Source organism: Ursus americanus, chromosome X, assembly GCF_024610735.1.
Source record: "Ursus americanus isolate L20-20 chromosome X, mUrsAme1.1.p, whole genome shotgun sequence".
Classification (NCBI taxonomy): domain Eukaryota; kingdom Metazoa; phylum Chordata; class Mammalia; order Carnivora; family Ursidae; genus Ursus; species Ursus americanus.
In genome coordinates, this window is record NC_142164.1 from 45,540,887 (window position 1) to 45,565,542 (window position 24,656).

At 45.0% G+C, this 24,656-nt stretch overlaps 1 protein-coding gene across 1 annotated transcript; it reads right to left on the reverse strand.

The window, feature by feature from the left end:
• Window positions 1–156: 156 nt before the first annotated feature.
• Window positions 157–24,656, reverse strand: SRPX2 (sushi repeat containing protein X-linked 2). Its single transcript, XM_045805147.2, has 11 exons — window positions 24,333–24,656; window positions 22,450–22,674; window positions 18,136–18,216; window positions 8,329–8,520; window positions 6,112–6,288; window positions 5,686–5,812; window positions 5,415–5,536; window positions 4,142–4,321; window positions 3,662–3,795; window positions 2,021–2,142; window positions 157–687 (listed from the first exon to the last, which is right to left on the reverse strand). Exons 2-11 carry the CDS (start codon window positions 22,529–22,531, stop codon window positions 507–509), a joined length of 1,398 nt encoding a protein of 465 aa, XP_045661103.1. The 5' UTR covers window positions 22,532–22,674; window positions 24,333–24,656; the 3' UTR covers window positions 157–506.

Consider the following 24,656-nt stretch of genomic DNA (forward strand, 5'->3'; position numbering starts at 1 on the left):
GAAGGTCTTGAACCTCCCACCGTCTCCAATGACGCAGTTCAGCTGCAGGGGAAAATCCTGCTACACTTGTTTACCTACCTGTCCTGGTTGTCTGTTGTGATGGTGCTGCCCTCTGCTGTCACCTCAGGGTAGAGGAACCATTTAAAACACAGCCGGTTGGTGAATGAATCGAGAATTTACTTATCTGGAAGACTTTGGAGAGCTGCGCAGAGGCCCAGGATGCGAAAAGAAGACTTTCACCCTCAGCCCATTGTCTGGGACCTGTCCTCAGTCCCTGCCTAGCTCCTTATGCTCCTCGAGTGCTACTGAAAGCAGAGACTTGCTTAGGGAAACTATTACACAGCCCTACAAAGGGGCCTGGGGATGTCCCAGGACTGGTGAATCTCACCCACCTCAGAGTCCTGTCTCTAGAACCATGGGGAACTATTTCCTCCTTTTATCGGACCCCAGTTTCAGCTGGCTAGAGGAGTTTTTCCCTTGACCTCCATCCATGCCCTGATTCAAGTTCACTCGCACATGTCCCTTTGCTCCCGGCGCTGGATCAGCTCCTGGTTGCTCAGTAGGTAGTCGTCAATGAATGTGAAGATTTCCTCGGGGGTGACAGGTTCCATGTAGCGTTCCCGGTCAATTCCCTGCTTGTCAATCAACACCATGTTGAAGTAGGAGGGAGTGAGGCGTTGAAATTGCCTAGAGAGAGGAGCCCACGAGGTTGAGTGAGACCTTGTCTGGGCTTCATCCCACCGGGCTCTTCTACACTCTAACCTTTCACGGCTCTACGCGGGGACTAATTCCTTCCCTATCTGATCTCTTGTCCACACCCCCTCTCCTACCTATCTCAAGCCCCTTTGTTTTTCTCTGCTCAGACCCTAGTCTTGCTGTCCCTTTGCATCTAACTCTGCTAAGCTGTCCCTCCCTTACCCCAGATGGAGCAACTGTGTTGATACCAGGCTGTGCTTGCCTCCAAGGCCCCCTTAAGCAGGTCTATCACATATAGCAATGAGGGCTGCACAGAATCACTCCAGGGAGCACCAGCCCTATGTACTACGATGCAACCCGTGTTTTCTAGAGTTGGGCTGGGCATAACCTGCACAACCATACATGGCAGCCCTGAGGTGGATTAATATTACCCGCTCAGCTCTTCTATCTGGAGACGCAAGTTTGCAGTCTCCTTCCGCTGCGTGTTTCCAAAACTCTCCCCTACCTGGGACTGAATATTTCCTTCCCCATGGAGACTGAGCCCTCGAGGCAGGTATTGTTTGTAGAACAGAGAGCAATGCTAGCTTTATTGGCACCGAGTGTGTGTGCGGGCATTGGAGGGGTGATGATGAATACATAATGAGAAAAGTCCACTTATACCACCTGTCCCCTATAGTCTTCTCTTCGCCCAGGGTCCAAAGGAGTATGATTCCGATTTTAAGTGCCTAAAAGATGTCTTTTGCTCCTTTGGAGACTGAACACAAAGAGATGAGGCCATGAGGCAACAGATTAGAGGCTTCTTTGAATCCTGTTTGGGTCTGTGTCTCAGCCCTGGCTGTGATTCATGGTCACCTGAGGTGCCTTATAAAAGCACAGTCCTGGGGCACCTGGGTGGCTCAGTTGTTAAGCGTCTGCCTTTAGCTCAGGTCATGATCCCAGGGTCCCGGAATGGAGCCCCACGTTGGGTTCCCTGCTCAGCGGGGAGCCTGCTTCTCCCTCTCCTACTCCCCCTGCTTGCGTTCCCTCTCTCGCTGTCTCTCTCTCTGTCAAATAAATAAATAAATAAATAAAATTTTTTAAAAAATAAAAAATAAGTAAAAGCACAGTCCTGAGGTGTTTGGTCATCTGTCTTTTATGCCCTCCCCCCTTCCCATTTGATTTTGATATTCTACCACCCTCTGGTTTCACCTAACGCATCCAAAGAGTTCAAACACAAGGCATGCCTCAAGACGGTAGTGTCTGCTGATTCTCCCCCAACCCTCCTGTTGCCAGTGTCCTGCCCAGAGTTGCTGCCCCCCCCTTCCCTGTGGCCTCCAGCCTGGACCTGAGCTCCTCGATGATGTTGGCTGACAGCTGTTGCTCCCGGATGCGCCCCACCTCCTGAGGTGGCTGCCCCACCAGTTCAATGAGGGTCACGTGGCGCAGGTCCAGTCCACAGGTGGATTGCTGGGAGAGAAGACAAGGTTTGATGGAATAGGTTCTCAGACTCAAACCCAAGGCTACTTAGCTGATTATTCTGGGACCAGGCCTGAGGCAGTGTAGGAAAGAAGGGGCTTCTCCCCCAACCATCACACCGTGGGGTTCAACAACCTCTTTCTTCTGTCATTCCCGAAGCATTTGCCCTAACGGTATTTCTTTTATTCTAATGAAATGTACCAAACCCGTCACCCCATGAGGTGTGGAAAAGCGAAGTGTAATTGCTAGATTGCAGGAACATAATCTCTCCTTGTTTAGTACTGCATTGGCTTTAACCTACATAGGTTCTTAACAGACGGCTGTGGTGATGCGATTATAATGGCTATTGTTCATTGAACACACAGACCTACTGCTTTGCAGGAATAAGCGGATCCTTACAACGCCCCTAACAAGGTAGGTGGTGTCATTCTTAATTCTGTAGGGGACGAAGTTACTTGCCCCAATTTGCATGACAATAAGACGCGGAGCCAAGATTCAAACTGAGGGCTGATACTACCTGCCCAAGGGTACGCTCCATACCACTAGGCTACATGGCCAGGGCCTTCCCTCAGTTTCCAGGATTTCTCCAGAGTAGGGCCAGTGCTCTTTTCATACCCTTTGTTGCCTTCCTCACACTGGGCGGGACACCCTGTAACCCTATCCTGGCTCTTTGTCTTGCCTGGTCGCCTCTTAGCCAGTTACCTGGAGCGAGGTGTAAAGCAGCAGTGAACACTCGGGGGCACCCTACCCCTTATTTAATCTTTGGGCTACTCCTCAAGTCCTGACCCTCAGAATCATTGTCCTTACTGGCTGCTTCCTGTTCTTGTTCTTGCTTTCTGTTCAAGTTGAGGTATTGTCTTTGTCAGCCCTTTTGGGGGGGGGAGTGGTGAGGGGAGATTGCTGGAGGAATTAGGTCCTTTTTGGTATGGACACCCAGGGTCATCCCTTTGCTAGAGCTGCTGCTGTCATGGGCCTCTGAATATTGACTTAGCAACTTCTAAAATTTAACCTTTAGAAATCCCCCTAAATAGCATCTTCTCTTACCTGGGTATCCAGCCCCTTGCAGCTCCTCAGAGCCATTTCTCTTAGTCCCGTCAGTTCCTTCTGAATTCTCTTCAAGAATCTTTTTATAAAACCCAATGGGTATATCTATTGTGTCTTATCTACCTCTCCCTCTCCCACAAATGGCTTTGGCTAGGTAACTCTTAGTATGTTAAAAATTGTCATGCAATTCCCTCGTTTTTCCTTCTCTTCTGCTACTATCATGGTTAAGAGCACAGATCCTAGAGTCAGACTGCCTGGGTTCAGTAAAAACATAGCAGTTTTTAAAATGTGCTAAATCTGTCCATGGTAAAACTGATCACATGTTGTCCACAGAAAGTTTGAGGAACTAGGATTTGTGCTGCAGAAAGAGCCACTCTTTTGCTTTGAAAGAGGTAAGGGAGTAATGGGGTGGGCTTAGGGGATGATAAGTAAAGGAGCTAAGCCCTAATTAGAGGGTGAGTCTCACCTGCAGCATAGAGATCTGCATTTTATAGTATCGGTTGGAGGGATCGGGAGCTGAGATGATGAGGAGTCGCTGTTTCTCATAGAACTGATCCAGAAGGCCAGCGGCGGAGTTGACATTGACATTAATCTTCATAGCTAGGGCAAGAGCATATGGTCAGTCAAAGTATGGCCTTTCCTTCATCCCAGCACAGGTAACAACACCTTGTGGAGTTGTAGTCTTTCAGGTTAACCCTTTTTGGCTGTTTCTGCCTTTCTTTGGGGGGAAATCCTGAAAGAACACTTGGAGATTCTGAACCCTTCTGGTTGGGGTAAGAGTATTCCATGGGAGAACATTAGCTCTGAAAAATAAACACACCTCAGAAACCCCCATTCCCACATCAAACACATTGCTAGTGGACCACTGTGCCATACATAAGGAAAGATCCGCCGAAGTAGCCTTGATCAGTATGTCCACTCTCCCCACCCTCCTGGTTTCACTCACGGGCACAGATGGGTGGTGATCCTGACCACTGGCGGCTGGACTGGCAGACCCGGGAGGGGGTTCCTTGGCGTTCATAACCTCCATCGCAGTGGTATTCACAGGTGGCACCATAGTTGTCCCCCGCCGAGGTGCAGGTTAGGTAGCCATGCTGTGGTGGTTTTAGACTTGGGCAGCGTCTCACTGTCAGGGAGGAGTTCAAGTTAAGGGCTATGGTATCTCTTTTAGGAACAAAAGGTTAAGAGGGTGCCCGGACTGTGTTTTCTAGACCAGGAGACCTGGGATGATCAGAATGATTGCCTTCTCTGTGTTTCCAGTGGCCAAGGGTGGAGCCAGAATTTTCCTCCTAAGGAATTAAATCTGAAATGCACACAAAGGTGTTCATAAAATCTGGAGGTTCAGGTGAGTTTGCACATTATCATAAAAAAGACTATCAATCTGTAAAAAAAAAATGTTTGTTTTCAGACTTCGTGGACACCCTGCACAAAGATGACCACCTCACACAATTAATTTTAATATCAAAAATAAATAAATTGGAGAAGACTTAAATATCCATCAGTGGTAGAAGTATTAAGCAAGTCAAAATATATTCTTCGAAGTAGGTTATTATGTTGTCATTGAAAATTATTTCTGAAGAATTTTTAAAAAGCATGAGAAAACTACTTGTCTTGTAATGAAAGTGAAAAAGGGTGACGTAAGATCAGGTGTACAATTATTATCTCAACTATATATTTTTTTTAAAGTCTATGTAGATAAAAGACTGGAAGTAAAACACCAAAAGATTAACAATAATTGCCTCTGGGTGGTGGGGTAATAGATTTTTCCCCTTTGCATATTTATTTCCAAAATGTTCAACACTGAGCATGGATTGTTTTTATGAAATGAAAAAAAGAAATCAAAACAATACAACACAACACAAAGAGGAAGAATCAGGCAGCCACCAATTTCAGCAGAGGTCAAAGACTGAGAATGAAGGCTGATCAGATTTGATAATTAGAAGACTAAGAAAAGAAACAAATACAGAGTATTTCCATGAATTTTATCGAGATTTAGAATGAGAAAGAGTTGTTGGGGAGTCAGGGTTTCTGAAGCTTGTATACATATGTAATGCAGCTTCCTGAATGACCCTGTGTAAGTGAACTTTTTTTCCCCCTCTCCCAATATAAAAGAGGCATCTGTTTCAGGCATAGAGGGGAAAAGGTTGTGGTGGGCATGTAGAGGGTCAAGATTGAGCAGGAATAATGAACAATGTAGAGATGGAAGACTTCTTTCTGACCTTGTACTTTCACAATGAACTTGCAGCTGGCTCGGTTATAGGCTCGATCGTAGGCAGTGTAACGAATCACATGCTCTCCTTCGGGAAAGTGAGAGCCAGGCTCAGGGCCCCGAAGTGTCACCCTGCATGGGACCGGGTAAGAGAGCCACTGAGGAAAGAGACTCTTAGAACTGGGGTCTGGGGCACATCATCACTGTGGCATCAGCCTGTGCAGTGCGGTGTGGGCAGCCCGAGAAACTGCTGGGAGGTGTAAGGGGAATCCGTTACTCACCTGGTGATAGTACCATCAGCAGAATCTTTCACCAGGGGTGGGTCCCAATATACTCGAGCAGTCAGTTTCTCCGGCTCTGCCATCTTCTCACGTGAGTGGGGACAACGGATCTTGGGGGGATCTATGTCTGCCAAGGTCAGAAATCAAGTGCTGACTCATGGGCCCCCTACCTTCCCTGGAGGGAACCCACAGAAGCAATACCACCCTACTGGGTAGGGAAGAGATGCACCCTCGGTTCAAGATGTTCAGTGAAACTGGGGCAGGAAGCCCAACTCCAGGGGAAGTGATCGCTTTGTTGAGCTTGTGCCCAGGGTGCCACCCTCATAGCAAGCAGGACTGCCTTCTGTGATGAGAATTCCCCATCCTCTGTGGCTATAATGCCAGTGGCTCTTTGCAGCAGGACACATGGGAGTGACCACCATTTACCTACACATACGGGCTCGCCTCCACTCCATCGCCCATCTTCCATGCAGATTCGGCTGCGGTCACCTTCTAAGTGGTAGCCACTGGAACAGCTATAGTCACAGCGGGAGTCAAGAAGCACCCCGTTTGTGCAGGTGTAAGTGCCACTAGTGATGAATGGCAGCGCGTGGCATCTCATCTCTAGGAGAGAACCAAGTGGCAAGCTCAGTGGCCTGTGGGACTATCTGGAGGTGATGCATGGGCATCTAGCACAGGGAGAACCATATCAGAGACAGCAGGCAATACAGAAAACCCACCCCAAACTGTTGTTGCCTTCTTGTGCCCAACTGCCTTTTTATTTTCGTATTATAAAACACAGCAATGCTCTTGGAGGCGGGGGGAGGGGGGTCTGTAAATTACTTTGTCCAAGTGCATGGACTTCAGAATCACACCCAAGTTTGGATCCCAGCTCCACCTCTACCTCATCTCTCTCTGTGTCTCAGTGATTTTGTCAGTGAAATGCGGGTATTCCATTGGATTGTTGTGCAGATCAAAAGAGGCAATGCGTGTAAACTTCTGGACTCATTTAGGGCCTCAGCAGCTGTTTTCAGATCTTCTTCCTCAAGTCCTAGATGCTCTTTAGCAAATGCAAAGCTCCCCCTGGAGTATAATTTTGGGGTTACCACAGCACCCCTCAGCTGAGGCTCACTTTCATGAGGAGGAAGGTTTGTCTTATATCTGGGTGAGAATACAAGCCAGATCAGTGCGCGGAGGGCCAGACTTGGTGGTATCTGATTAAAGAGGAATCCATGGGCTTCAGACACCACATGTGCTAGAAGTGGAGACTGCTTCCGTGGATTGACTGTGAGCCCAACTGTGAGCTTGCCAAAGTCTAGTTTGAGATACCTGATCCTTGAGAGAAGTAGGCAAGTTATACTTCAGGCTATCTAAGTTCTAGCCTTGCATATGTTCGATTACTGGAGCTTTGAATAAAGAATTCTATATAAGCTATGTTCGTTGGCTTCTTGGCCAAACCAGAATTGTAGATGAGTGCCTTTTATGTTCTCTAATATCCTCTATTTAAAGACCTATAGAAAAAATGACTTCCTTGAAATCGGGGCTAAGGAAAAAGGTTTGTCTTTTCAGACAAATTTGTTTTCTTAGTATTATATGACAGTGAAAATGATCCAAGGTGTTTGCCCTTTTCTAACGAGGAAGGACAAAGCCAGATTCAGTGGTCAAACATAGTAATTAATTCATTCCAAGCACCTGGAAATATGTGTGTCTCCATTCTTTTATGTTTATTTATAGACATATTATTTTAATTTTGTAAGCCCAATTCAAATTCGTTTTGGAAATGAATGGGTCTAAGTCCTAAACCAAAGTACTTACAATCACCTAGAGGCATGTGGTGGCTTCCTTCTTTCTATCAAACCTCCCCCGTCCTCCATAGGATCTTCTCTGACCGATCCCATTTCTCTCTAAATGCTCACGGCCATGCATCCACTTACACTGCATTCATGTGCACACATTTGTGTTTCTACCCCATTAGTCGATAAGCGGCCTGGGAGTAATTAAGGAACTGAGTGAGCTCCTGAAGAGACCAATACAGGGTCCCCCACACGTGGCGGTTCTACAAATGGCATTCAGCGATGGACATATGGTTAGACAAAGCTCAGCTGCTAAACGTGGGTAGGCTGCAGAGCTTGAATAAGAGGGATTTGGGAGCTGGGAGCTGAGGGGGACATGATTTAGAACGTGTGCATTAGTATTCCCACATTCTAGCCTTAAGGATTCTTCCTGACTTTCAGAAGAAAATGAAGAATAACAGATGTCTCATACCTTCGCTGCCAAGGCCTTCTAAGACCTTAGGGCAGGAAGTACAGTAGTTTATCAGGAGTGGGAAAGAGTCTGAGACCACACACATCCTTGAGAGCTCCCGAGAAAAGCCTAGGTTCACATTAGGCCCCAGGCCCGAAGTTTATATGTACTTTTGGACCCTCTGAGTCAGAAGGCCTGGTTGTTTCTTAAATGCCCATATTGCTCAGGCAATAACCACAGGGAGAGAAAATGAGCTAGAATGTTAGGATGGGGAAAGGGCCTGCCGGGCACCTGTGGAAAATTCTCAATTTGCACTTGATGGAGGGCATAGTGACACCTCAAAGCATATACTCTCAAGTGGCTGGCTGGCTGGCCTCTCCCACACACACATGCCAGGGTACATGCACACACACCACTTACGCCTGCAGTAGGCAGTCCCAGACCAACGGCGGCTTGGCAGGCATTGCACCGACCTTCGTCCGATCAGTCGGAAGCCCCGGTCACAGGAGAGCTCACAACGAGTACCCAGACTGCTGTGATAGTTTCCTCCCCTCGGAGAGTAGCATGTGGCTTCTCCATCCTGGATATTTAATGTATAACACCATCGGGGGACTGTAGCAATAGAAGAAAAGTAAGCTAGAAGTACGGGCATCAAGAAGTGTGGTATTGGGGAAAAGACAGACACATAGATCAATGGAACAGAAGAGAGAGCCCAGAAACAGATGCATACAAGTCTGTCAAAATGATTTTTGACAAAGGCACAAAAGCAATTCAGTGGAGGAAAGCTAGCCTTTTGAACAAACGGTGCTGGAGTAATTGAACTTCCACAGGCAAACAAAACAAAACAAAATAAAACAAAACTTCAACCTAAGTCTTTAAACTTATACAAAAATTAACTCAAAATGGATCATGGACTTAAATGTAAAAAATAAAATTATAAAACTTGGAGGGAGGAAAACAGGAGAAAATCTCTGAGATCCAGAACTAGGCAAAGACATCTTAGACATGACACCAAAAACTCAATTCATAAAAGAAAAACACCACAAAATTTAACTTTGTCAACATTAAAAACTTTTGTTCTGTGAAAAGCACTGTAATAGACAGGAAAAATCACAAACTGGGAGAAAATCTTTGCAAACCACATATCTGACAAAGGACTAGTAGCTAGAATATAAAAAGAACTCTCAAAACTCAACAGCAAAAAAGCAGACAATCCAGTTAGAGCATGGGCAAAAGACATGAACAGACATGTCAGTGAAGAGGATATACTGATAAGCAAATAAGTACATGAAAAAATGTTCAGCATCATTAGTCTTTAGAGAAATGCAAATTAAAACCACCACAAGATACCATTATACACCCATTAGGATGTCTAAATTTAAAAAATTACATCAAGTGTTGGGGAGGATGGAGAGAAACTGGAACTCTCGTGCACTGCAGAGGCACATACAAAATGATACTGCCACTTCGGAAAATATTTTGGTAGTTTCTTATAAAGCTAAGTACACACTTGCTGTGCGTCTCTGCAGTTGCACTTTACGTATTTACCCAAGTGAAATGAAAACCTGTGGGGGCGCCTGGGTGGCTCAGTCAGTTGAGGGTTAAGCGGCTGCCTTCGGCTCAGGTCATGATCCCAGGGTCCTGGGGCCAGGCTCCCTGCTCAGCGGGGAGTCAGCTTCTCCCTCTGCCCATCCCTCTGCTGGTGCTGTCTCTCTCTGTCTCTCAAATAAATAAATAAAATCCTAAAAAAAAACCCTGTGTTCAAACAAAATGTTTAAAATATCTCAATTCATAATTAACAGACCCTGGAAACAACTCAAATGTCCTGTGGCTGAATGGTTAAACTAACTGTGATTTATCCACAGGAAAGAAGGAAGTGCTCAGGCACGCAACAGCACGGAGGAATCTCCAATGCAGTTTGTGAAGTGAAAGAACTGGATTCAAAAGTCTGTGTACCCTAGGATTCCATTTATATGACATTCTGGATTAGGCAAAAATACAGGGACAGATCAGTGGTTGCCAGAGATCAGGAGGAAAGGCTGGGGATCGTTTCAAAGGGGCAGCCCTGGGCAAGTTTTTGAGGTGATGGAACTGGGGTGGTGGTTACCTGACTATATGCATTCGTCGAAACTCAGAACTGTACGCCAAAAAGAATGAATTTTACAGTATGTAAATTTCAAATGACTAAAAAAAAATTGACACAAATATACAAGCTAGAGAGAGGAAGGGAATGTGCTACCAAAGGAGGCTGCTTAAGATTGAAAGCCAGATACCAGTTCAGTACTGAGCACAAAAGGTAATAGAGCCCTTAAATTATAAAGACATTAGAAAGATGCCTCATTGGCTACACAAAATAAATGACTCTTCAGTGGGTTCAGATTTTTTTAAAGATTTTATTTATTTATTTTGCCAGAGAGAGATAGATAGAAAGAGAACCAGCAGGGGGAGCTGCAGGCAGAGGGAGAAGCAGACTCCCCCTTAAGCAGGGAGCCAGACGCGGGACTCGATCCCAGGACCCTGGGATCATGACCTGAACAGAAGGCAGCCGCTTAACAAACAGCCACCCCAGTGTCCCCAGCGGGGACAGATTTTAAAGGAGCACATATAAACAGGCAGAGGGCCACACGCCCGGGGATGCCATAGGATGACACAGATCTCTTAGCCTGGGGTTGGGAAGGCTAAAGCCCCAGAAGAGCTCTTTCAGTTCCCAAATCCTGAGACCAAAAAGAGGGGGGGGGCTCTTTAAAAAAAAGCACATCAGAAGCCAAGGGAACAGAGAAAGGCTAGGAACCTCTGCTTGAGGGCAGCTGATGAATGATGACAGATGATAGTGAGAAAACTATCCTCTAAGCAGCAAAGTACTTGTGGCTTTCAGTGTTAGTTTTGAGCCTGTGCCCGTGATAGACGACTGCCATCCGGGGACAGCATCTCCAAATTACAGAAAGTCTCTTAGGCACGATAGTTGCAGAGCTGTTGATTATATGTCACCACACAACGACTCTACATGGGAGGCTGGGACCCCAACAATCACTCCCATTCTCTTGCTCACCTATATTCTGCCAAGGAAAATACACATCAGATTGGAATGAATGGAACAAGCAAGCATAGTTAAGGGAAATATAAAGTTCAGGATAAACGCTGAGATGGTAAGAGAGGGCCTCCTTATTGCAAATAAGTTCAAATTTGCTAGCCCAGAGGAATCTTAGCGTAAAGAAAACACAGTGGAAGACTGGAAAAGAGCAAAAACACGATTCTAATTTTGTTTTCGCCCCAGCTTTATTAAGGGTACAATGGACAAATAAAAGTATATATATTTAAAGTGTACGATGTGATGTTTTAATATACATTGGGAAATGATTACTGCAATCAAGTTGATGAACACATCCATAATTTCACAGTTACTGTTTTTTTTTCTTTTGTAGTGACCACCCTGAAGATGTGCTGTCCTACCAGATTTCAGGCACGCAACACAGTATTATTAACTATGGTCACAACGTTGTACATTAGATCCCCAGAAGGAGGAAGGCAACCTCTGGGAACCACAGCCTGGTGAGGCTGATAGCGCTGGTAGCAGTGGGTTCTAGAATATTTAGACATAGGCTTCTGAGCAGTTAGAAGGAGAAGTAGTTATCTCCAGGTGCCCTGAAGAGCAAGTATTTCCAGACTGACCTCATTTCCTTTTTGGGTGTGGTCACCAGACTGGTAGAGCAAGGTAAATGGTGGGTACGCTATATGGAAGTGAGGCATGTGACAATGCCTTTCAGGCTGTTGATGTGGATTGGATGAAGACATACGTACGGGAGAGGTGACAATACATTTGTGGAGATTTACAATGGTGGAACAACTGCACCCAAAGAATGGTGATGGGAAACTGAAACTAAGGATTTGGCTAAAAATTGCACGGCAAAAATGTCCGGTAGGAAATGTGTTAGCCATGACTGAGTAGCTACCATGCGCTGGGCACAATGCTTTATGTATATATATATATATATATTTTTTTTAATTTTCACATCCATCACTTCATGCAGTTCCCAACAGCCCTGTGAGATAGGTAGGTGTTTATCCCTGTTTTGCAGATGGGGAAGTAACTTGCCCGGGTGTCCCTCAGGAAGTAAGGGGCAGAGCTGGGATTTGAACCCAAGCTTTGCCTGGCTCTAATACCTGTATTTTTTTTTTTAAATCACAATATCTCCTGCTGCAGCACATTAGGCTGCTACTTGGAAGTATAAATTTACATTTTTGAATACGTAATATAGCCACATGATTTGAAACACAAAAAGTATAAAAAGTTACATGGGGAAGTCTCCCTCCCACCCCTGCTCCCATGTCTACCCCCCATAAAGAATCATTGTTGTTTCTTTATGAATATAAAGTGAATCTTGCTCTAGATTCTTTTTACTCCCCTTCTTTAAAAAAAAAAAGATTTTACTTATTTATTTGAGAGGGAGAGAGAGAGAGAGCACGAGTGGGGGGAGGGGAAGAAGGAGAGAGAGAAACAGACTCCCCGCTAAGCAGAAAGCCCAACGAGGGGAGGGGCTCGATCCCAGGCCCCTGAGATCACGACCTGAGTCGAAGGCAGACGTTTCACGGACTGAGTCACCCAGGCGCCCCTACCCTTCTTCTTTTAACACATAGAGTAGTATATTATGCTACGGTTCCCACCAATGCTTTTAAAAATAAACTTACCGATGTGTTTTAGAGACCTTTCTGTATCACAACATAGCAAGCATGCAATTTATTTAAATGAAAAAACATTTATAAAATACACAGCACAACGACTGGCACACAATACGTTTTCGTCCAGGGTGAAACTGCTGGAAGGTGGAGGGGCTGGGACTTGAAACTCAGCCCCAGGTCCTCTTCGCTGTGTAGCTAGCTGTCCACCTATCTCCTTTCGGGGATTTGAAAAACACGAAGTGCTGACAACAGAGGTGAAAGGGCCTTATCTGTGATGATCTTCAGATAACCCAGGCAGAGTTACCAGCTTGCCTAGGGCTGAAGCAATATGCTGGAAAAGCAGCGCACCCAGAGGACTGAGGGCACTCCTCAGAGAAGGGTTTCTGCCTCCACGCCAGGAGTCAGGGTAAGGGAATGAAAGAAAGTTCACGATTAGGGAAAACGGCACCAAACCACATGGTCACCTTGCTCTAAAATCATGATCTGGTTTTTACTAGTTAACTCTTTTTCTTTTTTTAATCTTTTTCTTTTTTTAAACGATGGGTTACGTTTTTGATGAAAGAGATGGAATGAGCGTGGCTTTGGAGTCCGACAGCCCGACCTGGGTTTAAATTCCTGCTCTGCCGCCTCTGGGCTCTGCAACTCTCTACATTTACCTTCTCTGAGCTGAGTTTCCTGATCTGTAAAATGGGGATACTAAACCAGTTTCAGAGGGCTGAATCATGAAATTACATGTGTAACATGTATCTAGCCCTGGGAACGATATTTCCTAAATCAGTGTCTGGGTTTGAGGCACCAGATCATTTTGATTCAAGCAACAACACGCTGCTGCCAGACTTTTTCTTTTTTCTTTCTTTTTTTTTTTTTTTTTTTTACAGAAAGTCTCAAGCACTACAATTGCAGAGCTATTGTGAAAACACAAAGACTTTATAAGGGAGGCTGGGATCTCAGGTTGTACTTTCCCAGCCACCCCCTCCCCGCTCAACAGTGATAACCTCATTCAATTAGTTTTATGTCCTGAGACTAAGTCCCCAAAAGAGCCATGAGACATTGACCCCAAGGCCAAAGGCCACCATGGCACTTACATTTTTCTAAGGAGCTTTAGGACATTTAAAAATAACCCATGACGCAGGTCAATATTAATCATAGGGCTGCCAGGCCCCCCTCTGTTGCTTTTTCCTATCCACTTGTGCCATTTGCAGTTTCCTACAATCCGGCTTCTGTTCCCAGGATGCCAACCAGCCAGTAAACATTTCTTGAGCACTACTTTTTACATAGCTCTGCAGGGGTATCACACATGGCTCCTTCTGTTAACAGGTAACTGTTTTGTCGAGGGTAACAAAAAGTAAACCAAAGGGGCAGTACATAATGAATGCCAAATGAGTGGTCCACACAATAAATATTTCTTTCAGAGGAAGTACATAATATGTACTCAGTAAATATTTATTGAATTAATGAAGGGAAGGGGATGAGGGAATGGATGAGGGAAAACTCAGTGTGGGCTAAAGCTGTCAGGGAACAGAGTAGAGTTCTACTAATCTGGCTGGAGCATAGATTTCATGTGGGGAGAAGGGGTAATGAGGTCTCAGCCTGGGCAGCTAGACTGAGGCCAAATTCTATTAGACATGGTCACAGCAGGTACCACAAGCTGAGTGGCTTAAGGAAAAAAAAAAGAGAAATGGTCACAGTGGGCCACTAGGTTTGGGGAAGGGAAAAACATGTGTCAGAGAATCCAGTTAGGAGGCAACATTCATTATCCATGTATGAGGTAATAAAACTTTTAATCCCTTGGAATAATAAATGACAGTTCTTGGGGCGCCTGGGTGGCTCAGTTGGTTAAGCAGCTGTCTTCAGCTCAGGTCATGATCCCGGGGTCCTGGGGTCAAATCCCACATCAGGCTCCCTGCTCAGCGGAGAGCCTGCTTTTCCCTATCCCTTTGCCTGCTGCTCTGCCTACTTGTGCTCTCTATCTCTCTGTCAGATAAATAGAAAGAAAGAAAGAAAGAAAGAAAGAAAGAAAGAAAGAAAGAAAGAAAGAAAGAAAGAAAGAAAAAGAATGACAGTTTGTGGTGAATGACTGGTGAGAGGTGATGAGGAAAAGGGGCTATTAAAAATGCCATTGATGGAGAAAGGGGAACCTTCTTACACTGTTGGTGGGATGCAAACTGGCTCAGCCACTCTGGAAAATAGTATGGAGTATTCTCAAAAAGTTAAACATAGAACTACCCTATGATCCGGCAATTGCACTACTAGGTATTTACCTAAAGGACACAAAAATACTGATTCAAAGGGACACATGCACCCCAATGTTTATAGCTGCTTTATCTACAATAGCCAAATTATGGAAACAGCCCAAGTGTCCATCGACTGAGGGATGGATAAAGTTGCGGCACATACATACAATGAAATATTCGTCAGCCATCAAAAAAGAATGAAATCTTGCCATTTGCAATGCCGTGGATGGAGCTAGAGTGTATTATGTTATGGGAAATAATTCAGTCAGAGAAAGACAAATACCACATGATTTCGCTCACATGTGGAATTTAAGAAATGAAACAATCGTGGGGGGAAAAAAAGAGAGAGGCAAACCAAGAAACAGACTCGGAACTCTAGAGAACAAACAAAGTTGCCGGAGGGGAAGTGGGTGGGGGATGGGTTAAATGGGTGATGGGTAGTAAGGAGGAACTTGCTGTGGGGCGTCTGGGTGGCATAGTCGGTTAAGTGTCCAACTTTTGGTTTCAGCTCAGGTCATCATCTCAGGGTCGAGGGATCTAGTCCCTCGTCGGGCTCTGTGGTCACTGTGGAGTCTGCTTGAGATTCTCTCTCCCTCTGTCCCTTCCACTCGTGTTCTCTCTCTTTAAAATATTAAATAAATCTTTAAAAAGAAAAAAAAGAAGGGCACTTGTTGTGATGAGCACTGGGTATTGTATGTACATGATGAATCTGTTAACTAACTGGAATTTATTTTATTTTATTTTTAGAAAGAGAGAGAGCATGAGTGGGGGAGAGGGGCAGAAGGAGAGGGAGAGAGATTATCTTAAGCAGGCTCCATGCCCAGTGGGGAGCCCAATGTGGGGCTTGATTTCATGACCCAGAGATCATGACCTGAGCCGAAATCAAGAATTCGAGGCTTAACTGACTGAGCCACGCAGGTGCCCCAACTAACTGGAATTTAAAGAAAAAACTTGAAACAAAAATGCCATTGAATCTTTTTTTTTTTTTTGAGAATCATGGTATTATTATCAAAAGCAGGAAGGTCAGATGGTTGAGCCTTTTTCAGGGAAGATGAAAGAATTTTGTTTTAGATATCTCCAAATGGAAGTTTCCAGTAGCAGTTGGAGATCTTATCTGGGAACTCAGGAGACATGTCAGGGTTGTATAAAGTTCAGATCCATGCCTCATTGTCTCTTGTCACCACCCATCTCCTTTCTTGGCTTGGGCTATGACCAGAAGAGTGAAATGTCATGGAGCCCAAGTATGTGGGGGGTGGTAAGAAGACAGGGATTTGCTTGTTGCTGCTGAGAGACTAGAGAGATTGAAGTTCCAGAAAGGGCCATATGATTTAGGCATTGGGAGAGAATTATGATCTTCAAGGAATGTTGTTTCAGCATGGGGATTTGTGGGTGAATGGGAAACAGACCTTAGGGAGTTTAGGAGTTAGTGGGAGCTAAGGCAATGAGGCAGTAGGTGTGGACCATTTGGCAGCAAGAAGCAGATAGGTAGAAGGTAGCTAGAAAGAAGTGTAGAGAAACCCAAAGCTCTGATCATTTCTCGATTGAAACTATTTTCTCAAAAGTCACCATTTACCTTCTGCTTGCCAAATATAATGTTTGAAAAACCCTCAATTTTTCTCTGCAATATTTGACACAGTAGTTATCTCATTCTTTCCCCTTCCTTAAAACCCTCTCTCACATGGCTTCTGTGATATGATAACTACTACCCGGATCTCCTTCTACCTGGCTGACTTCTAACTATCTCTTTTTTCCTTGTTGACTTCTCTTTTCCTACTCATACCTGTAGATGTCCTCTAAGGCTCTGACTTTTGGCCCTCTGGCCTCTCAGACCATCTAAGCTCCATCTTCCTACTTCCCACTGCCTGTAGGGCACCTTCCCCAAATTAATTTTCTTTTCTAACTTTGTCTTTTTAAAAGGGTTCTTAACTGAGGGCTTCAGAGGGGAGGGCGGTGGGGAAATGGGATAGGCTGGTGATGGGTATTAAGGAGGGCATGTATTGCATGGTGCACTGGGTGTTATACGCAAGTAATGAATCATGGAACTTTACATCAAAAACTAGGGATGTACGGTATGATGGCTAACATAATATAATAAAAAATTATTATAAAAAATAATAAAATAAAAGGGTTCTTACCGTTTTCCCAGGTGTTCAGACTGGGTGCTTTCAGATATCTATTTGTTTCTTAACCTTTTGGTACATCACATCTGGACTAAATCTTGTTATCTCTTTCTTTGAAACATCTCTGGGGTTCATCCTTACTCTCCATTTCTTAGCCAGTACCCCCAATCATCTCTGACCAACATTACCATTACTGATTCATGGACAGTCTCCCTGACCCAGGCTCTACCCTTCCTGAACCCCTACTTCTGTACACAATAACAAGGTTGATATTCTGAAATTATCATTACCATGCTAGCCCTTGTGCAAAGACATATGATGGCTTCTTATAACTCCTAACGCAACAACTAAACTCTTCTGCGTGGCTTGCAAAGCATAGAAACAAAGAATCTTAGAAACGGAAGAGATACTAGATATCACCTGGTCTAACTTGCTTTCTATTATAGTCCCCATTCAGCATTCTTCACAGATAGTTCTCCTGCCTGACCTAAGAGAGGTCCCTAGATCATGGAGCCTTTCCTAATTTTTGTCTCACTCTTTATTTTCAACTTTATTTTCTCCTACTTCCTCCACATCCCATCTCCTCCAGTCAGTCTGGTTTCTTCTTAGCCCCTTCCTCTAACTGCTTTGTTCTTACCTCTATATCTGTGGCCAACTGCTTTGCTGAATACCCTCCCCTCCTTTCTCCAGTTCTCAAAATCCACCCATCATTCAAGGCCTAATCTAAACATCATCTTTCATTATCCTTTCCCTGACTTCTTTTTCTTAAATCTTACTGCATTTACTGCTACCACACAGTTTCACACTTACTTGCCCTACATGTGCTAATTTTATTGCCCTCTCACCCATCCCCCACCCCCACTCCACCCCCACCAGAATGTAAGCTCCTTGAGGAAGACAAAACCTTACCTTAGATTTTATATCATCCACAGGCTTAACCTGCACAGGATTAGGCATGCAGCAGGTACTCAATCAGTCAATACTTAATGATTAATAATAGATGGGTAACCTTAGTGCTAAAGTGGTAAGGTCATACAGCAAGTCAGTAACCAAATTCGTGATTGGAAATCAGCCCCTGATTCCCTGAGCAGCAGTTTTGGTACATACGAGCCAAGCTGGGTGAGGATGCTTCACAGAGGGTCTAGGCTTTAGACCAGAAAAGACCCTTCCTGAGCCTGAGAAGCAGGGAGGTTTACCTCGGTAGTCTAGGGCAGGGGCCCGTGGGACTTCTTCAGCATACACTTCATTGTAGCTTTCATCTGGATAGTAGCCTGAACCTACAATGAAGAAGATAATACCAAGATGACATGCCAATTTCTCGCTCAAGTCCTTCCCAACCTTTCCCCCATCCAACCTTCCTGAGGACATGGCACTCCATGCGGGAGGGAGCCAGGTGGATATTTAGTGGGGAAAATTCCACCTTGTAAGGCAGCAGAAGTATTGTACAGAAATCTCAACATCCCAGGTGCATAGAAGGTGAGCTCATGATCGTGGGGGTGGGAATGACTTACTGGTAGCACAAGAAGCTTTCATTCAAAAGAAAAAAATGAGCTTCTTGACTATCCATCAATCCCACCAATGGGGACTATAACTGCCCTGTTTCCTTGACGCAATACACAAAGGCTTGGTGAGATACTGATGACCAAGCTCTGAGGATGGACTGTTGTTCCAGGTAGGAGGAAAAAAAATAGTCTGAGTAAAAGAGTCTTCCCACTAGTGACAGGCCTGCTTGTGGTCCTCAGAGAGAAATAATTCCTCAACCGCCCACTAACCCACAGGGCACCACCGTTTTGCCATTTGGATGCCATTGCTAGGGGTGACATGCCAAAGCAGAGGGAGGATTCAAAAGGCAAGAGGGAATGAACATAGTTTCACATATCGAGCAGTTTGTCCTGGTTTGAGGAAACAGAAGGCAGAGTCCTTTGCAGAAGTTTCCTGTTCCTCTAATCACCAGAAGCTCTAGCAGTGATCTGCTGAGCTAGGAGAACATTCCCAATCCACCCCCCATCCCCATTCTGTTAAGTGGCCCAGTCCCTGGTAGAGGCAGGTCTGTGGCTGTCTGGAAGACTAAACAGTGTGTTCCACCAGACGGCAGGAAATCAGTCATGAATACAAACTAATGGGAATACAACTTAGTCCTTTCCGGAGTGAAGTTTCCGGAAGCTCTCTTTCCAGCCTCTCTGAGCCCTTATGCATTCACAGGAATAGAGGAGCCAGCCATGCTGGAGTCAGAAAACAATTCCTCATTTCCAGGAGAGAGTGTGCTTTCAGGAGAGGGCTGGGTTTTAGTGCTGGAGCCCTTTGGCCTATGTAAACACTCAGACCACAAGCTGGTCTGCCTCCTCTCTGGGAGGAGGCACGGGGCCCCCTGCACTAAAGGGCGGAGCAGAGGGCCAGATGATGAAGCTCCTCCATTCCCCACAAGCCCAGACTGGGGGGTGGGTGGTGTTGGGAAACCGTTCCAACCTGATGAAGGAGGGAATGAATCAAACTGAAGGTTTGCCTTATGAAATCATGTCTTCATTGGTTTGCCCTCATTCCAGAGGAAAGAGTTCATTTTTCTTTCCTTTTATTATTTTTTTTTTCTGTTTTCCCAGTTTGGTTCCTTTCTTGGCTTTCCTTTATTTCTCTTTAGGCCTCCTCTCCCTTGCTCTCTGTCTTCCCACATGGGAGGGTTCTTTGTGGGGCACGGAATTCTTGTCAGCTGTTTCAGTTTAGTATTAGCCTCAGAGCCTTACAGCTTCTGTAAACAGGAGACCAGATGTGTGTGATTCCCTAAAGGATTAGCCCCAGCACTCTTGTTCCAGAGTTTGCTTGTGAAGGAATGCCCAGCAGGGAGGAAGCCTCTGCTTACCAGAAGAGCAAACAGGAGTGTCCGGAGCCTATGGCTTGAGAGCGGTAGCAGCAGCAGTAGCAACACCAACCACCGCTAACATCACTCAGCACGTACTTGTACTCTGGGCTCAGCCCATTATATATGTTATTGTATTATGTCACCCGAACATTTCAGTGAGGAAGACACTCTTATTGTTCTCTGATATACAGATGAAGAAACCGGCTCACAGGAGTTGAGGGAGTAGCCTAAGTTCTCCCAGCTAGGAAGGAGCAGAGTGGGCCTTCCGGCCCAGAGTGGTTTGATCCCCTAATACCAAACTCAGATACTCCACTAAAGATGGTAGTAAGAGCTTTGGACAATATCCAGCAGAGGAAAAAAAACGCAGAATGTTTCTTGCAATCCAGCTTTTTTACTCTGTGTGTGGGATCAAAGGCCACAAAGCAATTTCTATCATTCCAGAATTACAGGGGATGTGGGAAAGCTGAGGGGAAGACTCAGTCAGATAATTACAGTCTCCAGCAGGGTGCAAAGGTAGCTGGACCAGGGCCAAGTTTACATCGCGATGGGAATGGGCTTAGGCCACCTTACCACTTTAAGCCGTTCCATTTCCCTCTGTTTGCCTGTCTTGGGGTATTTTATTTTGCCGATATTAAGATATTGAGATGACAGATAAGAAAATAGAGGGGCTCTCTGCCCACATTGTTCTATCTGCTTACCCCTTTTCAGCACTGGGGAGGAGAGGTTTGGGCAGCATTCCTCAGTTCCTTTGCATCAGAGATTACTGTGTGGTCTGTTACTGGGTCCCTCCAAATTCCACAGTACCATCAGACCCTCTAAGCACTGCCCTTCACAAAGGTATGGTTGGAAATGTAACTAATAGTTGGAAACTATTTTAAGATCCACATTAATGCTTGGCTTACAGTCACGTATATAGTCTGACTTCCTGAACTGCACAGATATGACAATCCACACTTTATAACCCACTGTTCACTTTATCAATACTCTTAACCCTTCCCAACACCTGCTGATTATTCCTGGATCCTTTTTCTGATTAGCCCTGAATCTGCACTTGGCTGCTTTCCTTGTGTCATTCCTATTTGAGGACAAAGCTATAGCCATGAATAAACAATGCTGGATGCACAGAGAATGGTCAGAAAATAGCTGTTTAACGGATGAATGAACAAATGAGTAGAGCAAGCTCAGACAGCCGAGCTAGTGATGTAGGGGAGGAGTATAAAAAAATTTCTGAATTTCTCTGCTAATGTAGCCTCCTAAGAACAGAAGGCGGCAGAATGAATAGGTTTGTAGGGCTGTCAGAGACCTCACCAACCTGGGCTTCTCAGAAGGAGCCTCACGATTCTTGGGGAAGTGGAGAGTTTCACCTTGGCGAACAGCCCTTTGAAAACTTCAAATGAGTCTAATTTTTTTGCTTTTTGTTTTAAACAGCTCTGTCCTTAAGACTCCAATAGCTCAGGCTTCCACTCTGGAAAAAGTAAAGGCCGCCGTACTCCATGAGGTGCTTACAGGTGTTCAAAATTGGGCTTTCAGCCATCTAATCTCCGCTTTTAGTCCTCTGGTCTTTGGCTGGATTTTGGTCTTATGTACTTGAACTGAAGCTAGGGGGAGTTTGGCGAAGACAGCTGCACATATTGTCTCCTGGAGACTTGGGGGTCCTTTAACCCCAAACAGTGTGTACTCTGCCAAGGGCTTGACTTGAATTTCTTCATCTCAATGTCAGCCCTTGTGCTTCACCCCCTACAAAGCCAGGTTAAGCCAAAGAGGGGAAGAAGATTGCATATTTGTTTGAAAGCTTGCTGCAGCTGTTCCAGACAAACAGAGCTACTGCCAAAGGCCTCCACCAGGAGCTAAGGGCATGTGGAAAATTTTAGCTGCAATGACTGTGGCTATGATTGAAGCAGTTTGTTATTTACTCATCTCTGGATATTTTCCTAACTCTATTGGTTGGGTCTGACTCCTTCCCCTACTCCTCCCAGCCCCCTCGAGGGAAGACACTGCAGGCCACAGAATATTCTTAGCACTTGGAATGCCAGTTGGGCCCCAACAAAAACCTCTGTCTGCCACCTCATTATCCTTCCTTCATTTCTCCCCCTTCCCCCTTTCCCTCTCCTCACTGAGTCTGTTCTCTTCAGCTCCCTAGGTTTCCAGGGTCAAAGGATGACACACTCAGGAATCCAGAAAGCTCCATCCCTTTTGAAGTAAGGAATAAGCCAGAAGGGACCGGGGAATTACTGTTTAAGAGAATGTGATCTGTATTGTCATTAACATCTTTGGCAGAAAGGGACTATAAAAATCTTGTCCTATAAGTAAGGTTTAGGGGAGAGAGAGGGAGGGAGAGACTGAGAGAGAAGGAGGTAGGGGGAAGAGGAGGGAGAAAGAGAGGAAGCTGAGTGCAGAAGCAGGTGAGATAATGGCCTCAACAGCCATGTTGTCCAACCCTCTCGTTTTTTGTGATGATGCAGCCTTTTTCAAATATCTCTTGTTGGCCTTGAAAGCCTCCCTTGGTAGCCAGTTGCAATGATTAACCATCTTTATTGTTGCAAATAGTTCTTCTTTATTTAAGTGTCTCTTATTGCAGTCTAACCCTCCCTTCTCCAAGACTTAGTCTAGGTCCTGCCTTTCTTGGAAATAATGGGCAACGGGTCCTAAAACTTACCTGCATACCATGTTGGTGTCACTGCTGGAGTGAGGAAGAGTAGGAGAGATAGAACTTCTCTTTGGGTTAGTTGACCGGCCATCCTTGAAAGGAGTTGGGATGAGGGGAGGTTAGGGAGATAAGAATAGAGATATGTGGCCAGAAGTACCAGGGAAAAGGAAAATATCTTTCAGAAATCAGCCATCAGTGAACTTCCAAAAGTGAGAAGAAGCAGAAACGCAGGATCTGTGAGGAAGAAGAGAAAATTTTAAATTATCGAATGCTTGTTATGTTGTCCCCCTTGTAAGGATCTTCTCCCTTACAGAATAACAAGACTCTATTTGTTATTTCTGATCTCTTTTCCTCCCAGGAGGAGGATGACATAAAACAATCAATTCTCAATTAACCCTGGTAAGACCAGATGCAAATGTTCCGTTGTCCAAGTTATAGAGAGGAACATGGAGGAATCAAGATCAGGAAAGGGCCAACATAAAGTCATATAGAACCAAGAGGGAATCCTGTGATCTAAAACCAGTTGATGGTTTCATCCATTTAACTAGTATTCCCTAACCACTAATCTGGGAAAGCATTAGCGTGTATGGACTAAGAGCTTGAACTCTGGAGTTACACAGATCTGTATATGTATACAGTTCTGTCCATATTAGCTATGGGGGTCTTGGACAACTTCCTTAACTTCTCTGAGCCTCATTTTCCTCATCTATAAAATGGGAATAATAATAGTATCTATCTTACAGAAGAGATTATTGCCTGGCACATATGGAACCAATAAATATATATTAGATATTATTATACCCAACTTTGTGTTAGACAAGACTAGATGTTTCCCTTCTCTAGTCTCTCACGCCTTAACTATGGCCTGGCTCTTTTCTTGGCTTTGGGTGTTGAGACTTAGTGGTTTGGTAGCGGCTTTTGGCTTTCGAGTCCAGTGTAACCTTCTAGTTTTATTCTGCTGAGCCAGCGGGAAGTCAGTGAGGTTGGGAAGAACCTATTGAGGTACGTGAGGAGAGGGTGAGCAAGCTTCAGTTGTCCTCTCACTTCCTGTCCTGTCCTCACTTTAATGGGATGAGAGTTTTGTGGTTCCCAGTAAGCAAATACTTCATACAAGACAGTATTAAAACTTGCTGCCCATTGGTATAAACTGACCACTGAACTTTTCAGCAAGTACCCATTCACCCACATGCTCTTAATGAAATGCCATGCTCAGGGGAGGAGTCAGTCCCAGAAATGGAGAAACAAAAAGATGGCAGATTCTGGCCAGAGTCCTTAAGGGACATGAGAAGTCCAAGAATGGCAAAAATTCATTTTCCAATTCATTGCTACTTGGCTTCAGTTTTTGTCCAGAAACTGGCAAGGAAGCAAGATAGAAAAAAAAAAAATGAGAGCAAGCGAGGGAGGCAAGGAAAGTGGAAAGGTGTGGGAAGAAAACTAGAAAGAAAAGAAAATCTGCCCAGGTTGAAGGCAAGAGATAAAAGCAGAAAGAGGAACAAAAGGACAAGAAAAGGGAGATTAAAGAGATCCAGGAAAATGAACAGCTAAGTAAACTAATCACCAACCCCTCTCACGCATGCATCCTCAATCCAATTCTTTCTGGAGCAGGGGCTGTCCTTTTCAGACCCACTGCTCTGCATCTGTGACTGCTTCCCTGCCCTGCTCCTCCCCAGATCTGAGACTGAAAACCTGACTCGCGGAGTCAGCCATCCTCTGCTGCGGGCCGGGAAGTTAGTGGGGACCTGCATCTGCAGCCAGGTCATGGCTCAAATGGCAAGCAGCATAGGATCCAGTTTCGTAAAAGAATCCCCCCCCAACAGCCGTTGCTCATGTCCTGGGTGTCATTACCCCCCATGGTTGTGAAATGAGGTGGAGGGTTAAGCAGCAGATCTTACCTGTTTTATATTTTTTGTGCTCTCTTTCTTTCTCCTTCTTTTTCTCCTTCCTCTCTGCTCCTCTCATCAGTCGGAAAAACTTCTATTTTAACATTCCTAGAACGAGTGGCTCTTGGTCTGTCCGGGCCTCCGGGATTCTGTTAACACTGCCCAGATGTTAGGACATCCGCATCTGCCAAAAGTTTCCTTAAAGCTATATTATCCCCAAAGCTATAAGCTATTCCTCCCTCAGAGAAGGGTTTTAGGGAGGTAGGAGAGAAAGAACACAAGGATTAGAGGCACACAGTCCGTCTGCCACAGAACAGGGGGAAAGTGTGAATGGCG

Coding starts and splice junctions, on each gene's coding strand:
- SRPX2 (XM_045805147.2), bottom strand. CDS start 22,531: ATGGCCGGTCAACTAACCCAAAGAGAAGTTCTATCTCTCCTACTCTTC. Junction 18,217..22,449: donor GACACCAACATGGTATGCAG/GTAAGTTTTAGG, acceptor TCTTCATTGTAG/GTTCAGGCTACTATCCAGAT. Junction 6,289..8,328: donor TGGGACTGCCTACTGCAGGC/GTAAGTGGTGTG, acceptor GTTCTCTCCTAG/AGATGAGATGCCACGCGCTG.